Below are 24,328 nucleotides of genomic sequence, written 5' to 3' on the forward strand. Positions count from 1 at the left end.
CAGAAACTGGCACTATATGGCAGTAGCAAGAAATGAGGGTATTTATAACCCCAATATATTCTTTGAATTCCCAGTCAGACAATGGCACTGTATACCAGTAGTAAAAATTGTGGGTGCACGTAACCCCAATATATTCTTTGAATTCCCAGTCAGAAACTGGCACTATATGGCAGTAGCAAGAAATGAGGGTATTTGTATTCCCAATATACTCTTTGAATTCCCAGTCAGACAATGGCACTGTATACCAGTAGTAAAAATTGTGGGTGCACGTAACCCCAATATATTCTTTGAATTACCAGTCAGAAACTGGCACTATATGGCAGTAGCAAGAAATGAGGGTATTTATAACCCCAATATATTCTTTGAATTCCCAGTCAGACAATGGCACTGTATACCAGTAGTAAAAATTGTGGGTGCACGTAACCCCAATATATTCTTTGAATTACCAGTCAGAAACTGGCACTATATGGCAGTAGCAAGAAATGAGGGTATTTGTATTCCCAATATACTCTTTGAATTCCCAGTCAAACAATGGCACTGTATACCAGTAGTAAAAATTGTGGGTGCACGTAACCCCAATATATTCTTTGAATTACCAGTCAGAAACTGGCACTATATGGCAGTAGCAAGAAATGAGGGTATTTATAACCCCAATATATTCTTTGAATTCCCAGTCAGACAATGGCACTGTATACCAGTAGTAAAAATTGTGGGTGCACGTAACCCCAATATATTCTTTGAATTACCAGTCAGAAACTGGCACTATATGGCAGTAGCAAGAAATGAGGGTATTTATAACCCCAATATATTCTTTGAATTCCCAGTCAGACAATGGCACTGTATACCAGTAGTAAAAATTGTGGGTGCACGTAACCCCAATATATTCTTTCAATTACCAGTCAGAAACTGGCACTATATGGCAGTAGCAAGAAATGAGGGTATTTGTATTCCCAATATATTCTTTGAATTCCCAGTCAGACAATGGCACTGTATACCAGTAGTAAAAATTGTGGGTGCACGTAACCCCAATATATTCTTTGAATTACCAGTCAGACACTGGCACTATATGGCAGTAGCAAGAAATGAGGGTATTTGTATTCCCAATATATTCTTTGAATTCCCAGTCAGACAATGGCACTGTATACCAGTAGTAAAAATTGTGGGTGCACGTAACCCCAATATATTCTTTGAATTCCCAGTCAGACACTGGCACTATATGGCATTAGCAAGAAATGAGGGTATTTGTATTCCCAATATATTCTTTGAATTCCCAGTCAGACAATGGCACTGTATACCAGTAGTAAAAATTGTGGGTGCACGTAACCCCAATATATTCTTTGAATTACCAGTCAGAAACTGGCACTATATGGCAGTAGCAAGAAATGAGGGTATTTGTATTCCCAATATATTCTTTGAATTCCCAGTCAGACAATGGCACTGTATACCAGTAGTAAAAATTGTGGGTGCACGTAACCCCAATATATTCTTTGAATTACCAGTCAGAAACTGGCACTATATGGCAGTAGCAAGAAATGAGGGTATTTGTATTCCCAATATATTCTTTGAATTCCCAGTCAGACAATGGCACTGTATACCAGTAGTAAAAATTGTGGGTGCACGTAACCCCAATATATTCTTTGAATTCCCAGTCAGACACTGGCACTATATGGCAGTAGCAAGAAATGAGGGTATTTGTATTCCCAATATATTCTTTGAATTCCCAGTCAGACAATGGCACTGTATACCAGTAGTAAAAATTGTGGGTGTATATAGCCCCAATTCTATTGCTAGGGGACTTGCAGGGTATTTCTGGGGTGAAGGTGGGGGGGCACACCGTTGGAACGGGTATCGGGGTATATATCGGGTATACGGGAATACACTGACAGTGTATTCCATTCAGGATCCTGGGAAAGCTGGGTTGCGGCGATTGAGCCCGTCAGTGCCACGTTACACTGACAAGCTTCTCCCTGGAATTTAGCTCTTACAAGAGCTGTTGGTTGTCTTCTCCTTCCTATCCTAGCCTGTCCCTGCCTACCCAGAATCTAAGCCCTAGCTAGCTGGACGGAAACCTCCGTCCTCGGTGAATTGCAAGCTCAGAATGACGCGAACCTGGGCGGCGCTGTTCTTTTAAATTAGAGGTCACATGTTTTCGGCAGCCAATGGGTTTTGCCTACTTTTTTCAACGTCACCGGTGTCGTAGTTCCTGTCCCACCTACCCTGCGCTGTTATTGGAGCAAAAAAGGCGCCAGGGAAGGTGGGAGGGGAATCGAGTAATGGCGCACTTTACCACGCGGTGTTCGATTCGATTCGAACATGCCGAACAGCCTAATATCCGATCGAACATGAGTTCGATAGAACACTGTTCGCTCATCTCTAATTGATAGTGTTTCTTCTCTAGTGTCCCTCCCTTGCCATGTCATACAGGTCATGTTCAGTTTATCATTACCACGCACAGCATAACTATCACCATGTCCACAGTTTTGTTTTCCTGGGTTTCAGACACTTTAAGTTTCGATTTCCCTGTAACGGCTGCACAGTCTTCACCACCATGTAAACATTGTTCTGTTCTGGAAGCCAAGAGGATCTTGGCAAGAAGCCTTGCCTGTGCTGGAAAACAAGAATGCAGACATCTCTATTTTACATTATAAGACTGCCAGTAGTTTGGATTACAATTCTTTCTCATTACAATGCATTGGATGGCATTGGGCTGTAGTCTGTAATTGTTCATGGGATAAAGTGTCTAGGGTCTTTATTTGTTTAGGGGTCTGAGCTGGTCTAGAATCTGTATTTGTTCGTATTTTCTAAGGGGGTCCTATGATGCTAAAACCCAATGTGCGTCTATTTTGCTGCTATTTTATACAGACATTAATACAATTTAGGAAAATCTGACATGTGTTTTTGTTGTGGAGTCTCTAGCAGAAATCCAAGGCTAAGTATTGGGTTACTGCCAGGTTGCCATTTTGAACTGCCACTGCAAATGAAGAATGGCCATTACTAGCCATGGTGTCAGTGTTTTTGATGGTGAGACTGCAGCAAGATGTTTCCTCTCTGCCCACAGTTCTTCAGACTGACCCATCTCCATGCCTTGAAGCATCTTATTTCTTCACCTTCTACACCAGTCAGCCACTCGAGATAAAGTCTGAGCAACAGTTTGTGGCTGAAAGAAAAGGTTTCCAAATCACTCCTGCCATGCACAGTCTGCCTGGGGGAAAGATATAGACAAGTGAGACCATAAAACTGTCTACGAGGTACAGAAAGGATCATACACGTAATGAAGTGAACAACCCTTAAAAAATAACTAGTTACATTTTTTGTGACAGAAAAATATTATTAGATAATTGGGCAAAAAAATTCAAGAATGAATTTCTTTATAAGACAAGGTCAGAAGTAGAATCATAATGACATGTATTTGGTCATATTTCCCCTCTGGCCCGGTTCACATCTGCGTTCCACTTGGGGACCCCCTGAACGGAAACCTATGTGCATTACAAATCAGTTACCTTAGAAAACCCACAAACCCCACTATAATGGGGTCCATGTAGTTTCCGCTCAGTTTCCACACATGCAGGAGAAGAATGCTGCTTATAACCTAGATGGAATTTATTGGACTGCATAGCTTGGTGTCATCTGCAAAAGTAGAGACATTGCTAATAATCCCATATTCTACATCATTAATAAATAAGTTAAATAACAAAGGACCCAGAACTGAAACCTGGGGTACACCACTTATAACAAAGGACCCAACACTGAACCCCGGGGTACACTACTCATAATAGAGGACCTAGCACTGAACCCTAGGATACACCACTTATAACAGAGGACCCAGCAATGAGCCCTGGGGTACACAATTCATAACAGAGGACCTAGCACTGAACCTTGGGGTACACCACTTATAACGGAGGAACCAGCACTGAACCCTGGGGTACGCCACTTATAACAGAGGTCCCAGCACTGAACCCTGGGGTACACCACTATAACAGAGGACCTAGCACTGAACCCTGGGGTACACCACTTATAACGGAGGAACCAGCACTGAGCCCTGGGGTACATCACTTATACCAGAGGACCCAGCACTGAACCCTAGTGTACACCACTTATAACAGAGGATCCAGCACTGAACCCTGGGGTACATCACTTATACCAGAGGACCCAGCACTGAACCCTGGGGTACACCACTTATAACAGAGAACCCAACACTGAGCCCTGGGGTACATCACTTATACCAGAGGACCCAGCACTGAACCCTGGGGTACACCACTTATAACAGAGGACCCAGCACTGAACCCTGGGGTACATCACTTATACCAGAGGACCCAGCACTGAACCCTAGTGTACACCACTTATAACAGAGGACCCAGCACTGAGCCCTGGGGTACATGATTCATAACAGAGGACCTAGCACTGAACCCTGGGGTACACCACTTATAACCGAGGAACCAGCATTGAACCCTGGGGTACACCACTTATATTAGAGGACCTAGCACTGAGCCCTGTGGTACACCACTTATATTAAAGGACCTAGCACTGAGCCCTGGGGTACACCACTTATAACGGAGGAACCAGCACTGAACCCTGGGGTACACCACTATAACAGAGGACTAAGTGCTGAACCCTGAGGTACACCATTGTAACAGCGGACCCAGCACTGAGCCCTGTGGTACACCACTTATATTAAAGGACCTAGCACTGAGCCCTGGGGTACATCACTTATAACAGAGGTGAATCCTGGGGTACACTAAAATTTGGAACACTTTTAAAAATCTTTACAATGTAAAAAAATAAATGAACGTCAAGTACCGCCAGAGCACTGTTTCTATGACAACAGTGACATCATATGATGCAGGAGGCCATTGCTTTCTCATAGCATGATGTCAGAATGATTGTGGCTCTATGTAAACTGGTGTTCATGGAAAAATGCTCATTTCAAGAGATGAAGAGGAGAAGCAGGATCTAGGATCAAGGATACAGGTAAATGAGGGCCTTTTTTGGTTTTATTATCATGGCTTTTTTGTACATGATACAGTTTTTCATTATGTGGTTTTAGCAAAAATCGCATCAAAAAACTCATTGCGTTTTTTCCTCCTCCCATTGTTTTAATTGGGTTTTTCAAGGCAGAATCCACCTAAAGATTGGTCATTTCGGTGTTATTCTTCCTCTAGCTGAAAGAAATCAGGAAAAAAATTGCTGCTGGGAGGTGCAAAAAACTCTGTGTAAACATACCCTAACTCCTCTTCTGGACTCTGCCATGGTATCCATTGGTGTTCTGGTCTTCTTCTCAGGGCATCCGCCATCATATATGGCCCCCTGGTCACCACTATAGGCTGTGATTGGGCCTCAATGGTCATGTGTGGGAGCGATAAAACGTTTTTTACTCCGCATTTTTAAGCCGGTTCGGGGACAGAAACCCCGAACAGAATTCTAGTGCTGGTGTGAACTTAGCCTTAATTATTAGAGATGAGCGAACAGTAAAATGTTCGAGGTTCGATATTCGTTTCGAGTAGCCCCTAATATTCGACTACTCGAATTGAATATTGAACCCTATTATAGTCTATGGGGGGAAAATGCTCGTTTCAGGGGTAGGCAACATTTGATCAAATTATACTTACCAAGTCCACGAGTGAGGGTCGGGCTGGATCCTCCGAGCAGTCTTCTCCTTGCGGCGTCTTCCGGCTCTGAATTCACTCTGCCAGGCATCGGGCCTGGGCAGTGCCGACTGCGCATGCCCGCACTACAAGCAGACATGTGCAGTCGGCTCTGCCCAGGCCTGATGCCTGGCAGAGTGAATGAAGAGCCGGAAGACGCCGCGGGGAAGCTGCAAGGAGAAGACTTCTAAAGGTAGGAGAAGAACCAGCGTTGATTGGCCGACTGTATAGCATTCGGCCAATCAATGCTGGTTCTGCATCGAACTTTTCCATTCGAATAGCGAGTGGTACTCGATCGAGTACAAGTATTTTGAATACCGTAGTATTCGATCGAATACCTACTCGATCGAATACTACTCGCTCATCTCTATTATTTATAAAGCATGGAGAACAGAGCAAATGTTACAATGTAAAACCAATAGACAAATTGGTGTTTCACATTTCACATTGGAGTTAGTAATATGTATATTATACTGCAATAAACAAGACCTCATACAGCAATGTCTATAGAAATAGAAATAGGCCTTAGTGCTAAAACGGTGTTGGTATTTAAGGGGTTAAATCTTCAGCTGCATATATCACCATGAGAAGACGGACGTTGACTCTGGAGGAGTTTGGTCTAATCCTAATACTGAAGATGACCAATCATTACACAGACTGGATTACAGATAACACTAGGGGGCGACTGTGAGTAACTGACCAGTATTAGTCTCTGTTCACATGAGCTTCTCGCTATCATTTATATAACAGATAAGAAACATTTCCATTTTGCTCAGTCAGGTTTGGGATGTTATGGGGCAGGCAGAGGAGCGCAGTCAGCTCTGCTATACTACATAGGTAGAACAGTGAGAACCTGACGTCCTGATCTTATATTTCTACCATTATAACCAATGACATCTGTCCTACTTACTATTTCCATCCATTAGGAACACAAGTCATAGTCTTCATTTAGTCCATGTGGTATGAAATGCTCTCAGCACATACACTAAATACGTTTAGGGGGGGCAGAGAAAGCATGGCTGCCGTATACTTGTAGTCAGTTTATAGACAGTAGGATTATTTCCACTGTGTAGTAAAGTGCAGGCAGCAGATACTATGTATGTACACGGTGCAATATGGATATTTACAATGAGTGGCTGAGGGGTGATATATGCACTTGTGGAACACCCAGTTGCAAGAGACAGCCACTAGATGTTTATATTAGAAGTATTTCCAGACGTGTGTCATACAAATGCCACAAATGTAATGTGAACAGAGCCTTACCACTAGTCGCATGGTGCACATTTGTAGCTTTTCTCCCTGTATGTGATTTATAACTTGTTTGTAACTTACATGGTCTTATCTTTGGTGATACACAGGACAAAGAGCAAGAAATGTGTCAGAACAGGGGCGGATCCAGAGCCGGGCAACCACTCGGGGGCCCGGACCTAACACAATGGTCCTGCTAACGCTGCGCTCCGGCATTTGTAGGCACGATGTGATGACGTCACATCGCGCCCACAACTATGTGTATGACTGAGACTGCGGAGAGAGCGGCGCAGACATGCAGTACTCTGTGTCCGGTTTTAAAAAAGCGGTTTTGCGGCGGAGAGCATAAAATGCTCACCGGCGCTCACGGCCGGACCCGATCTGACAGCTTTCCGTCTCCCCCCCCCAGGGCTACTTCAGGTCACCTCATGGGGGGTGCAGCGCTGGGGTTGTGTAGTGGGAGGGTAAAGAGGAGAAGAGGAGGAAGAACTAGAGAAGGTGAAGCAGAGAGGGTAAAAGGAGTGTTGTGTTAGGAGGAGAGGCGAGGAAGGATAGAAGTAGAGGAATGGTGAAATGTTCCCTTCTCTACGATCGGTAGTGGTCTAGTCTATGAATAGAAGATAATTACTATAGCATAACCCATTTAATACTATAATACCTATAAGAACATGTGTAAGCAATATAGGTAATGGGTGCTAATTATTTAAGACATGTCTATCTTTAGTTAAACTTATGTGGACACTAGTTGCTAACTATTATTAAATTAGCAATACACAATGGTTTAATGAACCACATTTGTTCAAATACGTATATGTAAGGTGTATATATATACATATATCTTTAGAACAGTCATTACGTTGTGCCATTTATTTAATAAGTATGAAGTAAGTGTAAGGTAAGTGAAGTGTTAGGTGTATATTTAAACATATTTAACATAAATTCAATAAATAGATAGATTTATTACTATTACATTACTATTACACTATAGTATATTACTATGTTTTACCCAAAGTCATGTTTTTGCAAAAAATTTTGCATGACATGTTTGACCCCATCAGCTGCTTTTGTGGCCTTATTAAGATGGGTTCCTGCACTAACACTTTACATATAGGGTAGGAGAAAAGTTCTTAAAGACTCACTGTTACAGTACAGTTTCTAAGAACTTTATTTCAGAGGGCTTTCTATAGGGGGAAGGTCAGCTTTTCTTCCTCAAGTAAAGGTTTAGTGTAGGGACCCATCTGAATGAGGTCGCCGTGACGTGGCAGATGGGCTCGCACAATTGACCAAACTGTGCGCCAAGAACCTCACATTTATAAATATAGTTTAGCAATTAGAGCTTACAAAATTCACACGAGGAGGAGAAAGGTATACTATGGAGATCCATTGCAATGCAACTTTGAGTGTGACCTCTTCTAGTTGTGTAACTATGTAAAACTAGCATCAATCACCCAATACAAGTAATAATGTAGTGCTGGTAAATTCTGAACAGTCATAGACTGATAAAAGAACCAAACACCTCTTCCACCTATTTCTAGCTATACTATGACTGCCTACATAATATATCACTTATCCTTCTCTGCTTCTCCATAAAGATAAAGTTTTAACACAGTTATAAAACAAAGTCCTGGATTCGAATGAGAGGAGCACCACACAAGCCACAGGCACATGCTTACATCTTATGGTCTGGAGTCATCACTGCCGCCTGTGCAAGAGCCATCAAGTGTGAAGGTAGCCAGGATGATTACCAATCCCTGCTGCGGCTAGTGCAAGGGGTCAGGGCTTGGAGGACAGCGGGTGGGAGATGAAAGCGGAGGTCCATCAGTTGAGTTTCCCTGTTGTACATAGTACACGTTTCTACACAGGTATAATATATACTGTATACTTAAATCTAGTTATCTATCTATACACAGTACATATAGTATACCTGTATATAAACATGTACTATACATTGTATGCATCACACACACACACACACACAGAATACACAAATTTACACATTACATATACACATTTATACACAACTACACACTTATTGCAGGCTTGCTAGCCGCAGTGGAAGCCATTTGTGAGAAATCAGTAGCTGGAGGTCTGGCAGGAGAACTAACATCTTTATTATATATTAGGTATACTCTAACACCTCATTATTGTAATAATTTATACAGATATAGCTGCAGCTGCATATCCCCCCTCTCCCCACTTCATATTTAGTATTTCATTGTTCACATTAGATCAGTATGTTGAAGACACATTACACATCACATGTTATATCATCAGTTTCAGCTCAGATAGTTCGCTCACATATTCTTCATTGTAAGGGTCATATTTCAAGGCTTCTTCATAGCAATCAATTGCTTCATTCCTTTCCCCATTAGTCTTATGGACAAAGCCAAGCAAAGCAAAACCCTCAGCATCGTGAATATTGTTCCTAATCTTCTTTGAAGAAATTCTTTTTAGAGACTCTTCACAGCGCTCTCTGTCTCTAATGGGCAATGTAATCTGCATACATTTTTTATAGTAGTCGATGGCTTGAGATTCAGACTTCATGTGATATTCCTTGAAACGTCCATAATTGTAAAAAACTTGCTGCTTCTCATCATCCTCGAGATCAGTAAATGCCATAACAGTTCTAAATGTGTCATCGGCCTTTTGATATTCGTTGGTTTCAGAGTACATATTGGCTAAGTCTATGAAACCATATACAAATGTTTTCTTGACCTCCATCGTCTTTTCAAAATGGAAGAGGGTATTTTGGATGAGATCCTTCACTTCTTCAGAATCCTTGTATTTGTTATAAAAGTTCCAGTTTCCAAACTGCTTTTTGCACATGAGATACTTTTGTCTGTAACAAAGTCCTATTTGGTGATGTAGAAATCCAGAATTTGGGATGAGATCTACTGCAGTTTTTAGGACATGCAAGGCCTCATCCACCATTGCAGCTCTCCTGTAAAACTTCGCAACGTAACGGAGTAAATATGGAAGGTTTGGGGCTTGTTTTATGGCTTCTTCAATATATGGTCTTCCCTCATCAGTTCTATCCAGGTCTTGCAGCTTTAACGCCAGAAGAGCCTTCACCACGGCATCATTTGGATTCTTCTCTACGGCACGTTTCAGTAGATCCAGTGATTTACATTCTGAAGCAGGGAAATTTCCACCCCAGAAACCTTCCAGTCTATAGACCACTGTTGCATATCCAGTGATCCACTCAGGTTCTTCTGGCTCTAGCTCCAAAGCCTTCTCAAAGCATTGTTTTGCATCTTCATAATACTGGCCAGAAAACTGTAACAGCGACCAGGCCTTCTCTCCATAGATGTCAGCTATGTCTGGTGCACCTTTTAGTTCCTTATAAATCTCCTCTACTTTTTCTATGTATTGTTGACAATCTTCATACCGGTTTAAGTTGTAGAACACCCATGCATAATCCCCATATGTCACCAAATATTTTTGATCAGTCCCGTCCGGATTGTTCTCTTTAATCATTTCTTCTGCTTTCTCTAAATTGTCCTTAGCTTGGGTGTAGTTCCTTCTCAGGTACATGACATAGGCCAATAGATTGTACACCATGTATTTGTTCTTGGTGACAAGAAATGTCAACTGGTTAGAAAATTTGTCTTCTAATTCATCGAGTTCTTTGTTCTTCAAAAGAAGTTTCCAAGTGAAGTGACATTTCAGTTGTAGTAAACGCATCTTCAGCGCCCCCTTTGGTAACTTACTGTAATAAAAGGAGAAGTGATCAGTAACAGTAATTGATCCAAAAATGAATAACATATATACAAAATGTACCTAGTATATATAGTCACATGAATGTACTGCTACATACAGTTATATCTACAATGTGTATTGTATGCTGCTTAGTCAGTATATAGTGAAACAACTTTTTGATGCATCTGTAACTTTATGGTTAAAGGGAGAGTGTCGCTGGGAAATTACCTAATAATTCCAATTTTTATGTTATAAACATTTTGGACCCCTTTCTACCAGAGGAATAGAGCAGCCTGCAATAGAAGATAATGGTAGACAAGCCTGGGAGACTTCAATAGGCAAAATGGCACCTTGGTCAGCTTTGGAACCCGCAACCAGGGGGTGTTTAATGCCCACGATCAGTGTGGGCACTGATTATGTGCAATAGCGCCGGTTGTCTGCTGTATAAAACAGCAGAGACCCAGCGGCTATGGCGGGCGCACAGCTCCTGAGTGGCTGCCATATTTTAATATCTGCCATTCTATTACGGCGACTGTTGGGAAAGGGGTTATAGAATTTTTGATGATGTTTTTAATTTTTCATGTTATTATTATTTATTTAACAGCTGGACAGTGAGGAGAAGCTGACCTGCAGTGTACGGAGCCATCTGCTTCTGACTCCATATACTATACTGGAAAAAGCTGCTCAGTGCTGGTGCTGAGTATCGTTCCAATTCGATATTTATGATCTATACTAAGAACAGGCCAATGTGTAGTGTTGGAAATTCCTTTAAATACCTGCTACTTTATTCCTAGATTACTGTTGTGCTAACTTGTGCCTATTATACTTTTAACCTCTATTTTAAAAAAAAAAAAAAAGGATCCCTGACTTGTTCACGTGTTTCTACATATCATGGTCAGTGACATAAATGGAAATGATGGGGCTCCACAGCAACTGTGTGAATTGACTCTCTCCCACAACAACTCCAGTTATTATAAGTAAATGATACACACATATGGAATGGGCATGGCAGTAGATGTATTGTATTGTCCATACATTTATATGTAAAAATAGTTTTCTGGTGGAGATGTGTGTCCAAACCTACAGTGCAAGGGAAGTGACTAACCGCCGCAAACACCAGCATTTAGAAACCATTGAAGCCTTTTCCTGAATATATTGCTTTAGAAATGCTGCTTTGTTTGCCTGCTATGTGAATTTATTCCATAACCACGGACCTATAGGACAAGGACCTATAGGACAAGTGATGTCACTTACTCAGTGCTCTTGCCAACAGGAAAATTCAGCTAACTGCAGTTGGTTGATAAAGCCAGGACTGTTATCTCTCTATGTAACACAAAGATAAAATGGAGTTCATTTTTGTATAAGCATCTGCATATTATCTGACCTGCAGAAGTGTTCTGTGTCCTGTTCAGCCAGATGGGGGGGAGGGGGAAGAAATATAGGAAGTGAGAAGAAGAGACTGCAGGCAAAGCTGCAGGCAAATTTAGCCACACCCACTTTTGTGTTGACTACGTCCATTCTCATTAATTTTTCATGTGCCCGCACACAGTATAATCCTCCTACAGTCACCAGTAAATTATAGGTCCCCCCTCTATCTCTCCCCCAGTTTCATATACACCCTTCATCTGCCCCCAGTTTCATGTCCCCCTCCATCTCTGCCCCCAGTTTCATGTCCCCTCCATCTCTGTCCCCAGATTCATGTCCCCCATCTCTGCCCCCAGATTCATGTCCCCTCCATCACTGCCCCCAGATTCATGTCCCCCAGCTCTGCCCCCAGATTCATGTCCCCTCCATCTCTGCCCCCAGATTCATGTCCCCTCCATCTCTGCCCCCAGATTCATGTCCCCCCATCTCTGCCCCAGATTCATGTCCCCCATCTCTGCCCCCAAATTCATGTCCTCTCCATCTTTGCCCCCAGATTCATGTCCCCCATGTCTGCCCCCAGATTCATGTCCCCTCCATCTCTGCCCCCAGATTCATGTCCCCCCATGTCTGCCCCCAGATTCATGTCCCCCCATGTCTGCCCCCAGATTCATGTCCCCTCCATCTCTGCCCTCAGATTCATGTCCCCTCCATCTCTGCCCTCAGATTCATGTCCCCACATCTCTGCCCCCAGATTCTTGTCCCCACATCTCTGCCCCCAGATTCTTGTCCCCACATCTCTGCCCCCAGATTCATGTTCCCTCCATCTCTGCCCCCAGATTCATGTCCCTCCATCTCTGCCCCCAGATTCATGTCCCCCCATCTCTGCCCCCAGATTCATGTCCTCACATCTCTGCCCCCAGATTCATGTCCCCCATCTCTGCCCCCAGTTTCATGTCCCTCCATCCCTGCCCCCAGATTCATGTCCCTCCATCTCTTCCCCCAGATTCATGTCCCTCCATCTCTGCCCCAGATTCATATCCCCCCATCTCTGCCCCAGATTCATGTCCCTCCATCTCTGCCCCAGATTCATGTCCCCCATGTCTGCCCCCAGATTCATGTCCCTCCATCTCTGCCCCCAGATTCATGTCCCCCCATGTCTGCCTCCAGATTCATGTCTCCACATCTCTGCCCCCAGATTAATGTCCTCACATCTCTGCCCCCAGATTCATGTCCCCCATCTCTGCCCCCAGTTTCATGTCCCTCCATCCCTGCCCCCAGATTCATGTCCCTCCATCCCTGCCCCCAGATTCATGTCCCTCCATCTCTGCCCCCAGATTCATATCCCCCCATCTCTGCCCCCAGATTCATGTCCCTCCATCTTTGCCCCAGATTCATGTCCCCCATGTCTGCCCCCAGATTCATGTCCCTCCATCTCTGCCCCCAGATTCATATCCCCCCATCTCTGCCCCCAGATTCATGTCCCTCCATCTCTGCCCCCAGATTCATGTCCCCCCATGTCTGCCTCCAGATTCATGTCTCCACATCTCTGCCCCCAGATTAATGTCCTCACATCTCTGCCCCCAGATTCATGTCCCCCATCTCTGCCCCCAGTTTCATGTCCCTCCATCCCTGCCCCCAGATTCATGTCCCTCCATCTCTGCCCCAGATTCATATCCCCCATCTCTGCCCCCAGATTCATGTCCCTCCATCTCTGCCCCAGATTCATGTCCCCCATGTCTGCCCCCAGATTCATGTCCCTCCATCTCTGCCCCCAGATTCATATCCCCCATCTCTGCCGCCAGATTCATGTCCCTCCATCTCTGCCCCCAGATTCATGTCCCCCATGTCTGCCTCCAGATTCATGTCTCCACATCTCTGCCCCAGATCAATGTCCTCACATCTCTGCCCCCAAATTCATGTCCCAATCTCTGCCCCCAGATTCATGTCCCTCCATCTCTGCCCCAGATTCATGTCCCCTCCATCTCTGCCCCCAGATTCATGTCCCTCCATCTCTGCCCCCAGTGTCATGCCGTCCTCTCCTTCATCTGCCCCCAGTTTCACGTTCCACGTCCACATTACACTTACCTTCTCCTCGTTCCCCCGCTGCACTCTGCGCTGCCTCTCACTGGCGCACAGTTGTAGATGCGATGTGACGTCATCACATCGCGTCTACAAGCCAGTAGGCGGCGTTCAGCGGCGAAGCAAGGAGCTGACATGTCAGCTCCTTGCTTCAGCCGCGTATGTGTTCAACTCAGATCTGCATCCTCTGGGACCGCGGGACATGTCACCGGAATCGTGACTGTCCCGCGGAAATTGGGATGGTTGGGAGGTATGTATACCATCTGCAGAGCCTTGTGCAGAGTCAGTATCTGTTGGTATGTGGTCACTGTATACCATCTGCAGAGCCTTGTGCAGTGCCCATATCTATCAGAATATGGTCACTGTATACCATCTGCAGAGTCTTGTGCAGAGCCCATATCTTTCAGTATAGAGTCATTGTATACCTTCTGCAGAGCCTTGTGCACAGTCAGTATCTGTTGGTATATGGTCACTGTATACCTTCTGCAGAGCCTTGTGCAGAGTCAGTATCTATCAGTATATGGTCACTATATACACCACCCGAAAAACCTCGTGTACAGCCGATATCTATCAGTATATGGTCACTGTATAATGTCTGCAGAGCCTTGTGCAGAGCCTATATCTATCAGTATATGGTCACTGTATACCATCTGCAGAGCTTTGTGCACAGTCAGTATCTATCAGTATATGGTCACTGTATACCACCTGAAAAACCTTGTGTACAGCCAATATCTATCAGTAAATGGTCACTGTATACCGTCTGCAGAGCTGGTATCTATCAGTATATGGTCACTGTATACCGTCTGCAGAGCCTTGTGCAGAGCTGGTATCTATCAGTATATGGTCACTGTATACCGTCTGCAGAGCCTTGTGCAGAGCTGGTATCTATCAGTATATGGTCACTGTATGCTGTCTGCAGAGCCCCATATATGTCACTGTATGGTGGTAATAGTGCTATATATGGGTTGGGGACCCACTTGGATGTGTTTGTCCCTCCTGTGCAGAGCACTCAGCACCTATGGAAGTTGTACTGCTTGGTATACAGAACAAGGCAAGTGGTGTTGTGTAATGTACAGAACTAGACGTGGTGCTGAGCACTGAACTGCCTTGTGTGCATATGGCTGAAATGTCATCAGATTTTCACCCAACCTCTCCTTTCCACATTGCCTTAATATTAAGCTCAAGCACATCATAACCAATGACACTCCATCCATTCTAAGTGACCGATGAAATCTTGACTTTATTCAGTAAGAATCTCTTCTCAACCAACCTGAATCTGCAGTATATACCACAAGACAGATAAATACAATATAACTAAAACATGACATTATATTCAGTCTAGTAAAATAGAACATAAAGTCTTTCTAAGGTCAAATAGTTTCTCAAAGACTTTGACATAAAATGTGTAGCTGTTACCTCATTCTGCCTGTTTCTCTGTCCCGTCGAATGGAAGATTTCCAAGAAGTACTGTTACCTTGTCTTCATACTTTTATAGTCAGACAATCCAAGAAAGTCGCACACCCTCTTCAGGAGAAGGAGGAGAAAGGGAAGAATTCATACTGTAGGAAGAGAAATAGACTGATGTCAAACTATTTCTAAAGGACAATATATATGCGATACAGAGGTTTTGTACAATACAGCTCAACCCACATATAAAGCACTCTCACACAACTCTATGAACCAAAAGATAAATTATGGCTGTCAGCACATGGTCACTGTCAGGGATCCAAACAACCCCCAACCACACAAGCATATGTGTTCCTGGATGTGAGCTTAAAAGGGGGACTCTGCTTCCACACTCATCCATCACACTAGGCCACAAAGAGATGAAGCAAACCCAACATCCACACAAGCAGTTGCCACCACTCCCCACTGATATACCCAGACCACTCACACCTACACCCTCCAGCACCACATAGTGAATCTATGCACAGGGGAGTGTTCTGGGGTGGCTGAGTAATGCGGCAAGATCTCCTGGCTTGGAATGAGGTGGGGGAAAGCTCCAATTTTGTCAGTGTTGCCCTATGTTGGTCCCCACAATTATCTACCCATCCAGTACCTTCAGCCACCAAGGTCGCTAGCTACAGTACATACTACAGCTATGGCGGAAGACATGATTCCAATATAAACTGCAGAACAATGTATCACCCCTTCTCCCTCTCTTGCACAATCCCCTTTCCCCTTCTGGTCTTTCTCTGGAGAACTTTGTATGGTGGAGGCATACTAGATTCATTGACAAGTGAGCTACTGCCATTTCACTCTCCTAAATGCTCCCATTGTCCAAGTTCTTCTGGACATGACAGCTATTCTTTGAAAGACTGTGTATCTACAGGGCTGCAGATCGAGGTTCTCCCTCCCCTATATATAGTGAGTTGAATATGCCACCAAACACTGTTAAATTGGACTTTATGACAGCCATGGAAAGAGATTTGGAGACCACAATGACCTTGGCTCAATTGCAAGACTGCAAATTTATTAGCAAACGTAGCTGACAGGTCACCCTTTTAGATTCATCCTTGAGGGTCCTACAGAGGAACTATATGGTCCCAGCTAAGCTGTCAAGATAGCGGAAATATTCTCCATATTTGGTCAACTCTTGTAGCTGCTTCTGGTTGTCCATTCACAGGATAACTCAGCAGCTTTTATTCCAATCAGTTCCTCTAATGGCGCCCGTCTTTCTGCCAGGTCTTAAACAAGCGGCCTCTGATTTGCCCCATATAAATTTCTCCAATATATCCTGATGTCTGCCAGAATTCAGTATCCAAAATGAGGACACCAAGCTTCATAATATCTACAGTCATTAGATACTATCATATCTGATACCTGGACACGTTTCAATAAAGTGTGGTTTGCTTGGTCAATAGATCAAACGTCCCAGGCTTGTCATACTATAATCCTGAGGCGATCTGATTTTGGCACCGCCCCCTTAGGCTGATCTTAAACTGTAGGAAGTATTGCTATCCTTATTTCTATCTTGGTTCATTTATTGCAAACATTATTAATGATACAGTTTTTCTCCATTTTTAGTATTTCATGTAGGTTATTTATATTGTTTTTACACTATGTTTAAAGGAGACCTTTCATGTTCTCGCAGATTGGCGGTATGATATATCGCTAGAAATCTGAAAGCTCAATGTCAGCTTTGCCTGTATGCGCCCAGGTGTCAGAGATATTGGTGGGTTTAGTATTCGCAACAATATCCCTCCACTGTCAGAATGGCAGGCCTTACAGTACATCGTCATTACTGACAGTACAAGTCTATGGAGATCCAGGATCAAGGACACAGATAAATGGGGAAGGTTATGGCTTTATGTCAGGGCCTCATTGCAAATTTACTTGCAGGGTGACACAGCAGGGTGATAACATGGGTTTGTTTACAAATTGTCCAAAAAATTTGTGATCAGCTGAGACTGAAATTTTAGGGTTCTCCACATATGTATCATTATTATACTCTCTTTAGACCCCAGTATTTAATAAGAAAAGGCCTAACAGGGGAAGGGGGGAGTACTGAACAGTCTTTCTCATCTTCCTCACATCACCTGAGCATCCCACTGCATGGTCCCCACAACCTTTGATCGTCATCTGTGATGTCCTGGGCCATGAAGTCAATACTTAGACCTGTGATTAGGCCTCAGCAAATAAATGTTTGTCAAAAGGAAACTCCATATTTGTGGCTCAAAAACTTTTGGCCAATGTATATCTTCCAGAGTCTATTTACAAGCCAAAAGTTTTACAAATGTCCACAGAGAACTGGTGGCCATTTCTTGATGTCTCTTTACATAAGCTTGAGGAGCTATATCTTCAATCCATGTCACCTAGCTCCAAGATCTGCAGAGCTATAGGCCAAATCCCAGTTCTTCTGTTGGCCAGTTGTTCTATGCTACATAAGTGACCTAGCATAATACAATGGGCCTAGGCCGGGGCTATAGGGGATAGTGTTTGTTTTCTCTATCAACAGTGGAAATGAACATAAGTAACGGTGAGATGAATGTAGTCGATGGTGTAGATTAACATGGTCAATGGTGGAGAGGAATTCATCAACCATGGGGAAAGAAGTTAATGGTAGAAATTAATACAATCACGAAACAAGCTCCAAGTTCAGACTGTAAAGGAAAGGTGTGGTGTGTGCTGCCAAGACAGAGCGAAGAAAAGAAAACATCTGGCTTATATATACTTAAGGAACCGGCCATAATACAACTGTCAGGTACCTGTGCCATGGGTAGTGTTTGTTTTCTCTATCAATAGTTGAGATGAACGTTGAAGGCACTCAACGAGGAGATGAAACATAGTCAATGGTGGAGAAGAAGAACACAACAGAGAAGGTCAATGCAATCATGAATCAAGCTCCAGAGTCCAGTCTGTGAAGACGAGGTGCTCTTCTCAGGATGAAATGAAGAAAACAACTGCCATTCATATTCCTTGTATTGAATATACATTAGTTAGTTATACTTGTAATAGCTTTGGTCCAGGGTTCTCTAACTGATCACCTTTTCTTGGGGTCAAGAAGGAATTTTTTTCCCTGTGACATGAAATTGGCCCAAAGTGTCCAGGTCTTTTGCCTTCTTTTGGACTAACAGCTTAGGTTTAGGAATAAATTGTTCTCAATAACTCATGTTCATGAATGATTGATCTGTCTCCTATCTACTCCCCTAACCCCGATGTGGTTAGCAAGTGGGAAAAGAGTAGAGTTCCTGTAGATGTGGCAGAACTGGTGAAGCAGATGAAGAAAAGTAAAGGCTGGACAGTGAACCCTGTAGGCCAGGCAGAATAGACCTAACAGTTGCCCTTCCATCGTGGTTGAGAATCTGTAGAGAAACGTTATGGATGTGTAGGAGAGAAAAGAATTGCAATATATTTTAATGTGCCCTCCTTGAAGATTCTACAGCCACAATGTTTATAATCGGTACCCTTTGAGTAACAACCCCTGTAACCATTGTACTGGTAGCTTCTCCTATGGTAGAAGATGATTGTTGTACATCTGTTTGCGACTCTTTGCAGAGCTCTATATAACTTTAAGAGTTAGCTAACTCTCTATATTATGGAAAAGCAGCTTATACTATAGGTAGTCCTGGGGTCCTTCCCTAGACCCCAGATGCCAAGTAATCTCTGGCATCCTGCGCTCATATTCACAGATGTGCCAATGCTTCATCCAAGGAGCATCCTCCCTCTGGAGCCACTTATGTGCCCTGGTCACTAATCATGGCATCTAAAGAGTTAAATGTCCTGAATTAGTGATTTTCCATATCCAGCTGCCCCAAGCATGGTGGAGTAGATCTTGCAGGGTTCTTATGCACATAATATAGATAGTAATATGCATTGGAATAAAGCCCGTTAGAGACTGACATAGAGTTTTGTCGTTCTCTAATGGGTTAAACATTTCTGTAAAATAAAGGGTAAGCCTATCAGATATATAGCTATGGCCATACATGCTATGACATGGGAAATAATGGTGTACATTTCACTATGGCTGTGGCAGTAGAGGGGATACAGAGGAACAGAGATCAACAAATTGGTCTGGCAGTAAAAGCCTCAGCTGCTGCCCAATGTCTTACATCACAACGGGGAAAGCGAAAGCAGTCTTATGTAATTTGGATGCTGTACTGAGCTAGGTTTCATTCTTTGCTAAGATTTGGTTTCTATATCTGTCTTATGTGTTTCATTGCAATCATCATTGTCACATCACATCCATATAAATAAAACCTCTGCTGAAACCCAGACGATTCCTGCAGCCTGGTCAGCGAGATACTGAGCAAGCAAGATGAGGTAGATACTGTATACCCTGCTTTACTTATCTTATCTCAGGACATATTGTGTATATCAGTAACATCCTCTTCTAGACACCAGATGTATTATTGCCTTCATACAATAGACTCATATAGTAGATGTACAGAATGAAACCTGTTATATAACTCTTTATTTTGTGCATTGTGATAGCTTTCTGAGTTGCGGTATTGTAACTATAGTCTTATAATCATAAATCATTGCATTACTATGTCCCAAATAACAAATTCATCTCTGCTACCTCTCTGTGTTTGTATAGGGTATATATGCAGAGGGCGGACAATTCTGTAGCAGCTTTCTTTGCATACATTGACATAACAAACAATATACACAGGATTACAATAGAAGATAACAACTCCCTTGTATCCACTACTGTCAATAGATTATGTGAGAGCTTAAGACGCTTTTCGTTTTATATATATGTAAAATCATCTTTGCCTGCCTGACCTTGGCTTAGTATTACTAGATTCCATAATTTTACATTTTTACATTAACATTTTTCTATTGGAGTTTTAACCTAACTGATTATAAATCGCTTTTACTTGGAAGTCTTTTGACAGTTTTTTTGTTTTTTTTTGCTGTCCTCATGCTTTAGTAACCAGCAGATTAGGGGGGGGGGGTCCAATTTCTCAACTAGCAGATGAACAAGGTAGTTTAGTCCCCCATTCTGAATGATGCGGAGGTCGAGTTGGCACACGTTGCTCAATGGAGTGGTAGTGATGGAAATAGACAAGCACTGTTCTTTGGGTAGCTAAACTCTCCCATTCTCCTGATCAGAGGGGTCACAGGGGTCTTATTTACTTGAAGGGTGTTGTGTTGAAGTTTCCGACACAGCAGGTGTATGGGGTAGTGAAGGAGACACATCAGTACTAACCTTCTCAGGATTAGTGGGGGTCCAATGGAGTAAGGGCATATCCTGGCAAAATTACATTACTTTAAAGAGGACCTTTGATGTCCTCTGGCACAGGCTTTCCCCGACTGCTATCATAGTGGTCCGGGGCTCTGGGCCCCGCACCCCGCCAAGTCCAATCGTGGTCGCATTCCCTGTGACCATGATCATTACTCCACTGGTCCCCCCTCGCCACGAGACAGTACAAAGGTATTGAGGAGTACTGTGCCAGAGGAAGCGAAAATCCCCCTTTAAAAGTTGGGGAACCCCCTGTAGAAGTCAATAAATTATGAGCATAGATCTATTGTCACTGGCAGCACATTTTCAGTAATATCCAGTCTTTTTGTCTGTATTTTTTTAGTGAAGTATTAAAGAATTCACTGAAGAGTCGTTTGATGAAAATGAAATGTCATTTTACCTGGAATCTGTTTGATACGGAAATGGACATTGAAAAAGTTGAAGACAGACTTTATGACCAGATTCAGTTTTTAGCAGCTGTACACAAATACCGGATGTACAACCTCCTGGCCTTCACAAATCACCTCAAAGGAAACTATGAGGAAGCTATTCAGTATCTGCGGAAAGCAGAAGAGCAAATCAACGAAATGGAGTCCGATAACACAGAAGCTAAAAACGCCATAATATATGCCAATTATTCTTGGATTTTCTACCACAAAAACCAAATTATCAATGGTTTAAGGTATGCTAAGAAGGTGCGGGAAATATATAAGGCACTAGAATGCCATGATAAACTGAATGTTCTGCTTTTCGAAACGTACAGTGAGCAAGGATTTTCTCTCTTAACTTTCCATGGAAGACATAGTGACAGAGCGAAGGAATGTTTTCAAAGAGCTTTAGAGCTAGATCCAGAAAACGTAGAGCTGAACTCAAGCTATGCCATCTCTGTGTATAAACTTGAAGGCTATAACTGTCTTAAAAAACCATTGGATGAATCTTTTCTTCTCTTGCAACATGCTTTAAAATTAAACCCAAAAGACACCGTGGTGAAAGTCCTTCTCGGTCTAAAATATCAAGATCTGAACGAATCCAAAAAAGGACTTGCGCTCATAGAGGAGGCTCTACGAGAAACCCCAGATTTTCCATATCTTCTTCGCTATGTTGCAAAATTTTACAGGAGAGAAGGTATGACCAATGAAGCCATTATAGTCCTCAGTGAAGCCACTCGTACAAACCCTACCTCTAGCCATCTTCATCACCAACTTGCCATGTGTTACAAGAAAAAAATTATGGCACTAAAGGAATGTGCAAAAAGATCAAAGTTACATTTAGAGTCCACCAAGAATTATACTGAAGAAATTGCAGATGCAGTGTCCAGAGCAATATTTCACCTGGAAAAGGCCGTGGAGTATAAGAAAACCTTTGTGATTGCTTACATAGCTCTAGCGTGCATGTACGGGAGAGCCAAACAATACCTAAAGGCAGAGGAAATATTTCAGAAAGTCCTGAACATGGACAATGTCACAGAAGAAGAGAAACAGGAGCTTCATTTGGTTTGGGGTCAACATGAACTCTGTAGAAGAAATAGCGAAACAGAGGCAGTCAGACACTTCAAGGAAGTCATCAAGATAAGATGCCTCACTGTCTTCAGGAGATACGCCTTGCAGCACTGCAAGAGTCTTGCCAAAGAAATTATTTCTAGGAACGCATTAGACAAAGCTGGTTTAGAATTGCTGGACTTTGTCCATCAAGATGATCAGGAGAACATTAATGACTAGGACAACCCAAGATAGAACTGACCATGACGAATATCAGGGTGAAGTATAACTGATGTTCTCTTTAATGTTCTAAACCAGTCAAGATGTAGACAATAGATAAGATCTGATAGATAAGTATGATTATTAAGCAGCCAAATGACCTCCGACAACTTCGACCATAGATACCAAGTCACCTACTGGTACTACTGTATGCCTACAAGCATTATAGCACCTCTATAATTATATACACCTCTATAATCTTATTGTTTGTAGTTCTCCACATATTATGCAATATATTATGTTATCACATTCCCGTTTTGTCTTTTATTGTGTCTCCGTTGTATCATTTGCCCTATGGGACTTTATAAAGTTATATTTTCTGCAAATAAAATTCTAGTAATATATAATGCAGTATGTGTTTACTGAGAATTAAAGATGAGCGAACACTGTTCGGATCAGCCGGTCCGAACATCACGCACCCATAGAAATTAATGGAAGCACCTGTGACGCCGGACGCCGGCAAAGTCAGCGTCACAGGTGCTTCCATTCATTTCTATGGGTGCGTGCTGTTCGGATCGGCTGATCCGAACAGTGTTCGCTCATCTCTACTGAGAATAATAAAGTGAAACTTCACTGCATTTCATGTCAGATTACCTTTCACATCAGCTAAATAGCTACACAGGCAGGTAAAGTCCCTCCTATGTAGGGGGGCCCTATATGTGGACCCATCTATTCAGTATAGCTTTGGACTAATCCTGTGGGTGTTGTCTAAATGTTTAGACAAGCAGCAGTACTTAGACTATGGGCCGAGGGGTGGCAGTGTTTATACTAGAGTGTGGGCCGTTGGGTGGCAGTGTTTATACTAGACTGTGGGCCGAGGGGTGGCAATGTTTATACTAGGCTGTGGGCCGAGGGGTGGCAGTGTTTATACTACACTGTGGGCCGAGGGGTGGCAATGTTTACACTAGGCTGTGGGCCGAGGGGGGGCAGTGTTTATACTACACTGTGGGCCGAGGGGTGACAGTGTTTATACTAGGTTGTGGGCCGAGGGGTGGCAGTGTTTATACTAGACTGTGGGCCAAGGGGTGACAATGTTTATACTAGGCTGTGGGCCAAGGGGTGACAGTGTTTATACTAGACTGTGTGCCGAGGGGTGGCAATGTTTATACTAGGTTGTGGGCCGATGGGTGGCAGTGTTTATACTAGACTGTGTGCCGAGGGGTGGCAATGTTTATACTAGGTTGTGGGCCGAGGGGTGGCAGTGTTTATACTAGACTGTGGGCCAAGGGGTGACAATGTTTATACTAGGCTGTGGGCCAAGGGGTGACAGTGTTTATACTAGACTGTGTGCCGAGTGGTGGCAGTGTACATACTAGGTTGTGGGCCGAGGGGTGGCAGTGTTTATACTAGACTGTGTGCCGAGGGGTGGCAATGTTTATACTAGGTTGTGGGCCGAGGGGTGGCAGTGTTTACACTAGACTGTGGGCCAAGGGGTGACAATGTTTATACTAGGCTGTGTGCCGAGGGGTGGCAATGTTTATACTAGGTTGTGGGCCGATGGGTGGCAGTGTTTATACTGCGATGTGGGATGATGGGTGGCAGTGTTTATACTAGACTGTGGGCCGAGGGGTGACAATGTTTATACTAGGCTGTGGGCCGATGGGTGGCAGTGTTTATACTAGGCTGTGGGCTGAGGGGTGGCAGTGTTTATACTAGACTGTGGGCCGATGGGTGGCAGTGTATATACTACGATGTGGGCCGATGGGTGGCAGTGTTTATAGTAGTGTAAGAGAGAGCCCAATTATATCTGAAGCTTCATTTGTGTGTTTAAGCTGTTAACGTTAAATGTGTTTCTGTGATACTGGTCCTTTAAAACAGCCGCCATTGTAGTTGTGACCTGATGCTGGAGC

At 43.3% G+C, this 24,328-nt stretch overlaps 2 protein-coding genes across 2 annotated transcripts; one reads left to right on the forward strand and one right to left on the reverse strand.

Annotated features, from left to right (window-relative positions):
- Nucleotides 1-9,152: 9,152 nt before the first annotated feature.
- LOC142183151 (interferon-induced protein with tetratricopeptide repeats 5-like) lies at nucleotides 9,153-17,634 on the reverse strand. The gene is made up of 2 exons (XM_075258096.1): nucleotides 17,573-17,634; nucleotides 9,153-10,599 (listed from the first exon to the last, which is right to left on the reverse strand). Exons 1-2 carry the CDS (start codon nucleotides 17,632-17,634, stop codon nucleotides 9,153-9,155), a joined length of 1,509 nt encoding a protein of 502 aa, XP_075114197.1.
- A 2,122-nt stretch (nucleotides 17,635-19,756) lies between these two features.
- Nucleotides 19,757-22,439, forward strand: LOC142183152 (interferon-induced protein with tetratricopeptide repeats 5-like). Its single transcript, XM_075258097.1, has 2 exons — nucleotides 19,757-19,796; nucleotides 21,065-22,439. The coding sequence occupies exons 1-2, from the start codon at nucleotides 19,792-19,794 to the stop codon at nucleotides 22,437-22,439; spliced, it is 1,380 nt and encodes a 459-aa protein (XP_075114198.1). The 5' UTR covers nucleotides 19,757-19,791.
- The last annotated feature ends 1,889 nt before the right edge of the window (nucleotides 22,440-24,328 follow it).

Source organism: Leptodactylus fuscus, chromosome 10, assembly GCF_031893055.1.
Source record: "Leptodactylus fuscus isolate aLepFus1 chromosome 10, aLepFus1.hap2, whole genome shotgun sequence".
Classification (NCBI taxonomy): domain Eukaryota; kingdom Metazoa; phylum Chordata; class Amphibia; order Anura; family Leptodactylidae; genus Leptodactylus; species Leptodactylus fuscus.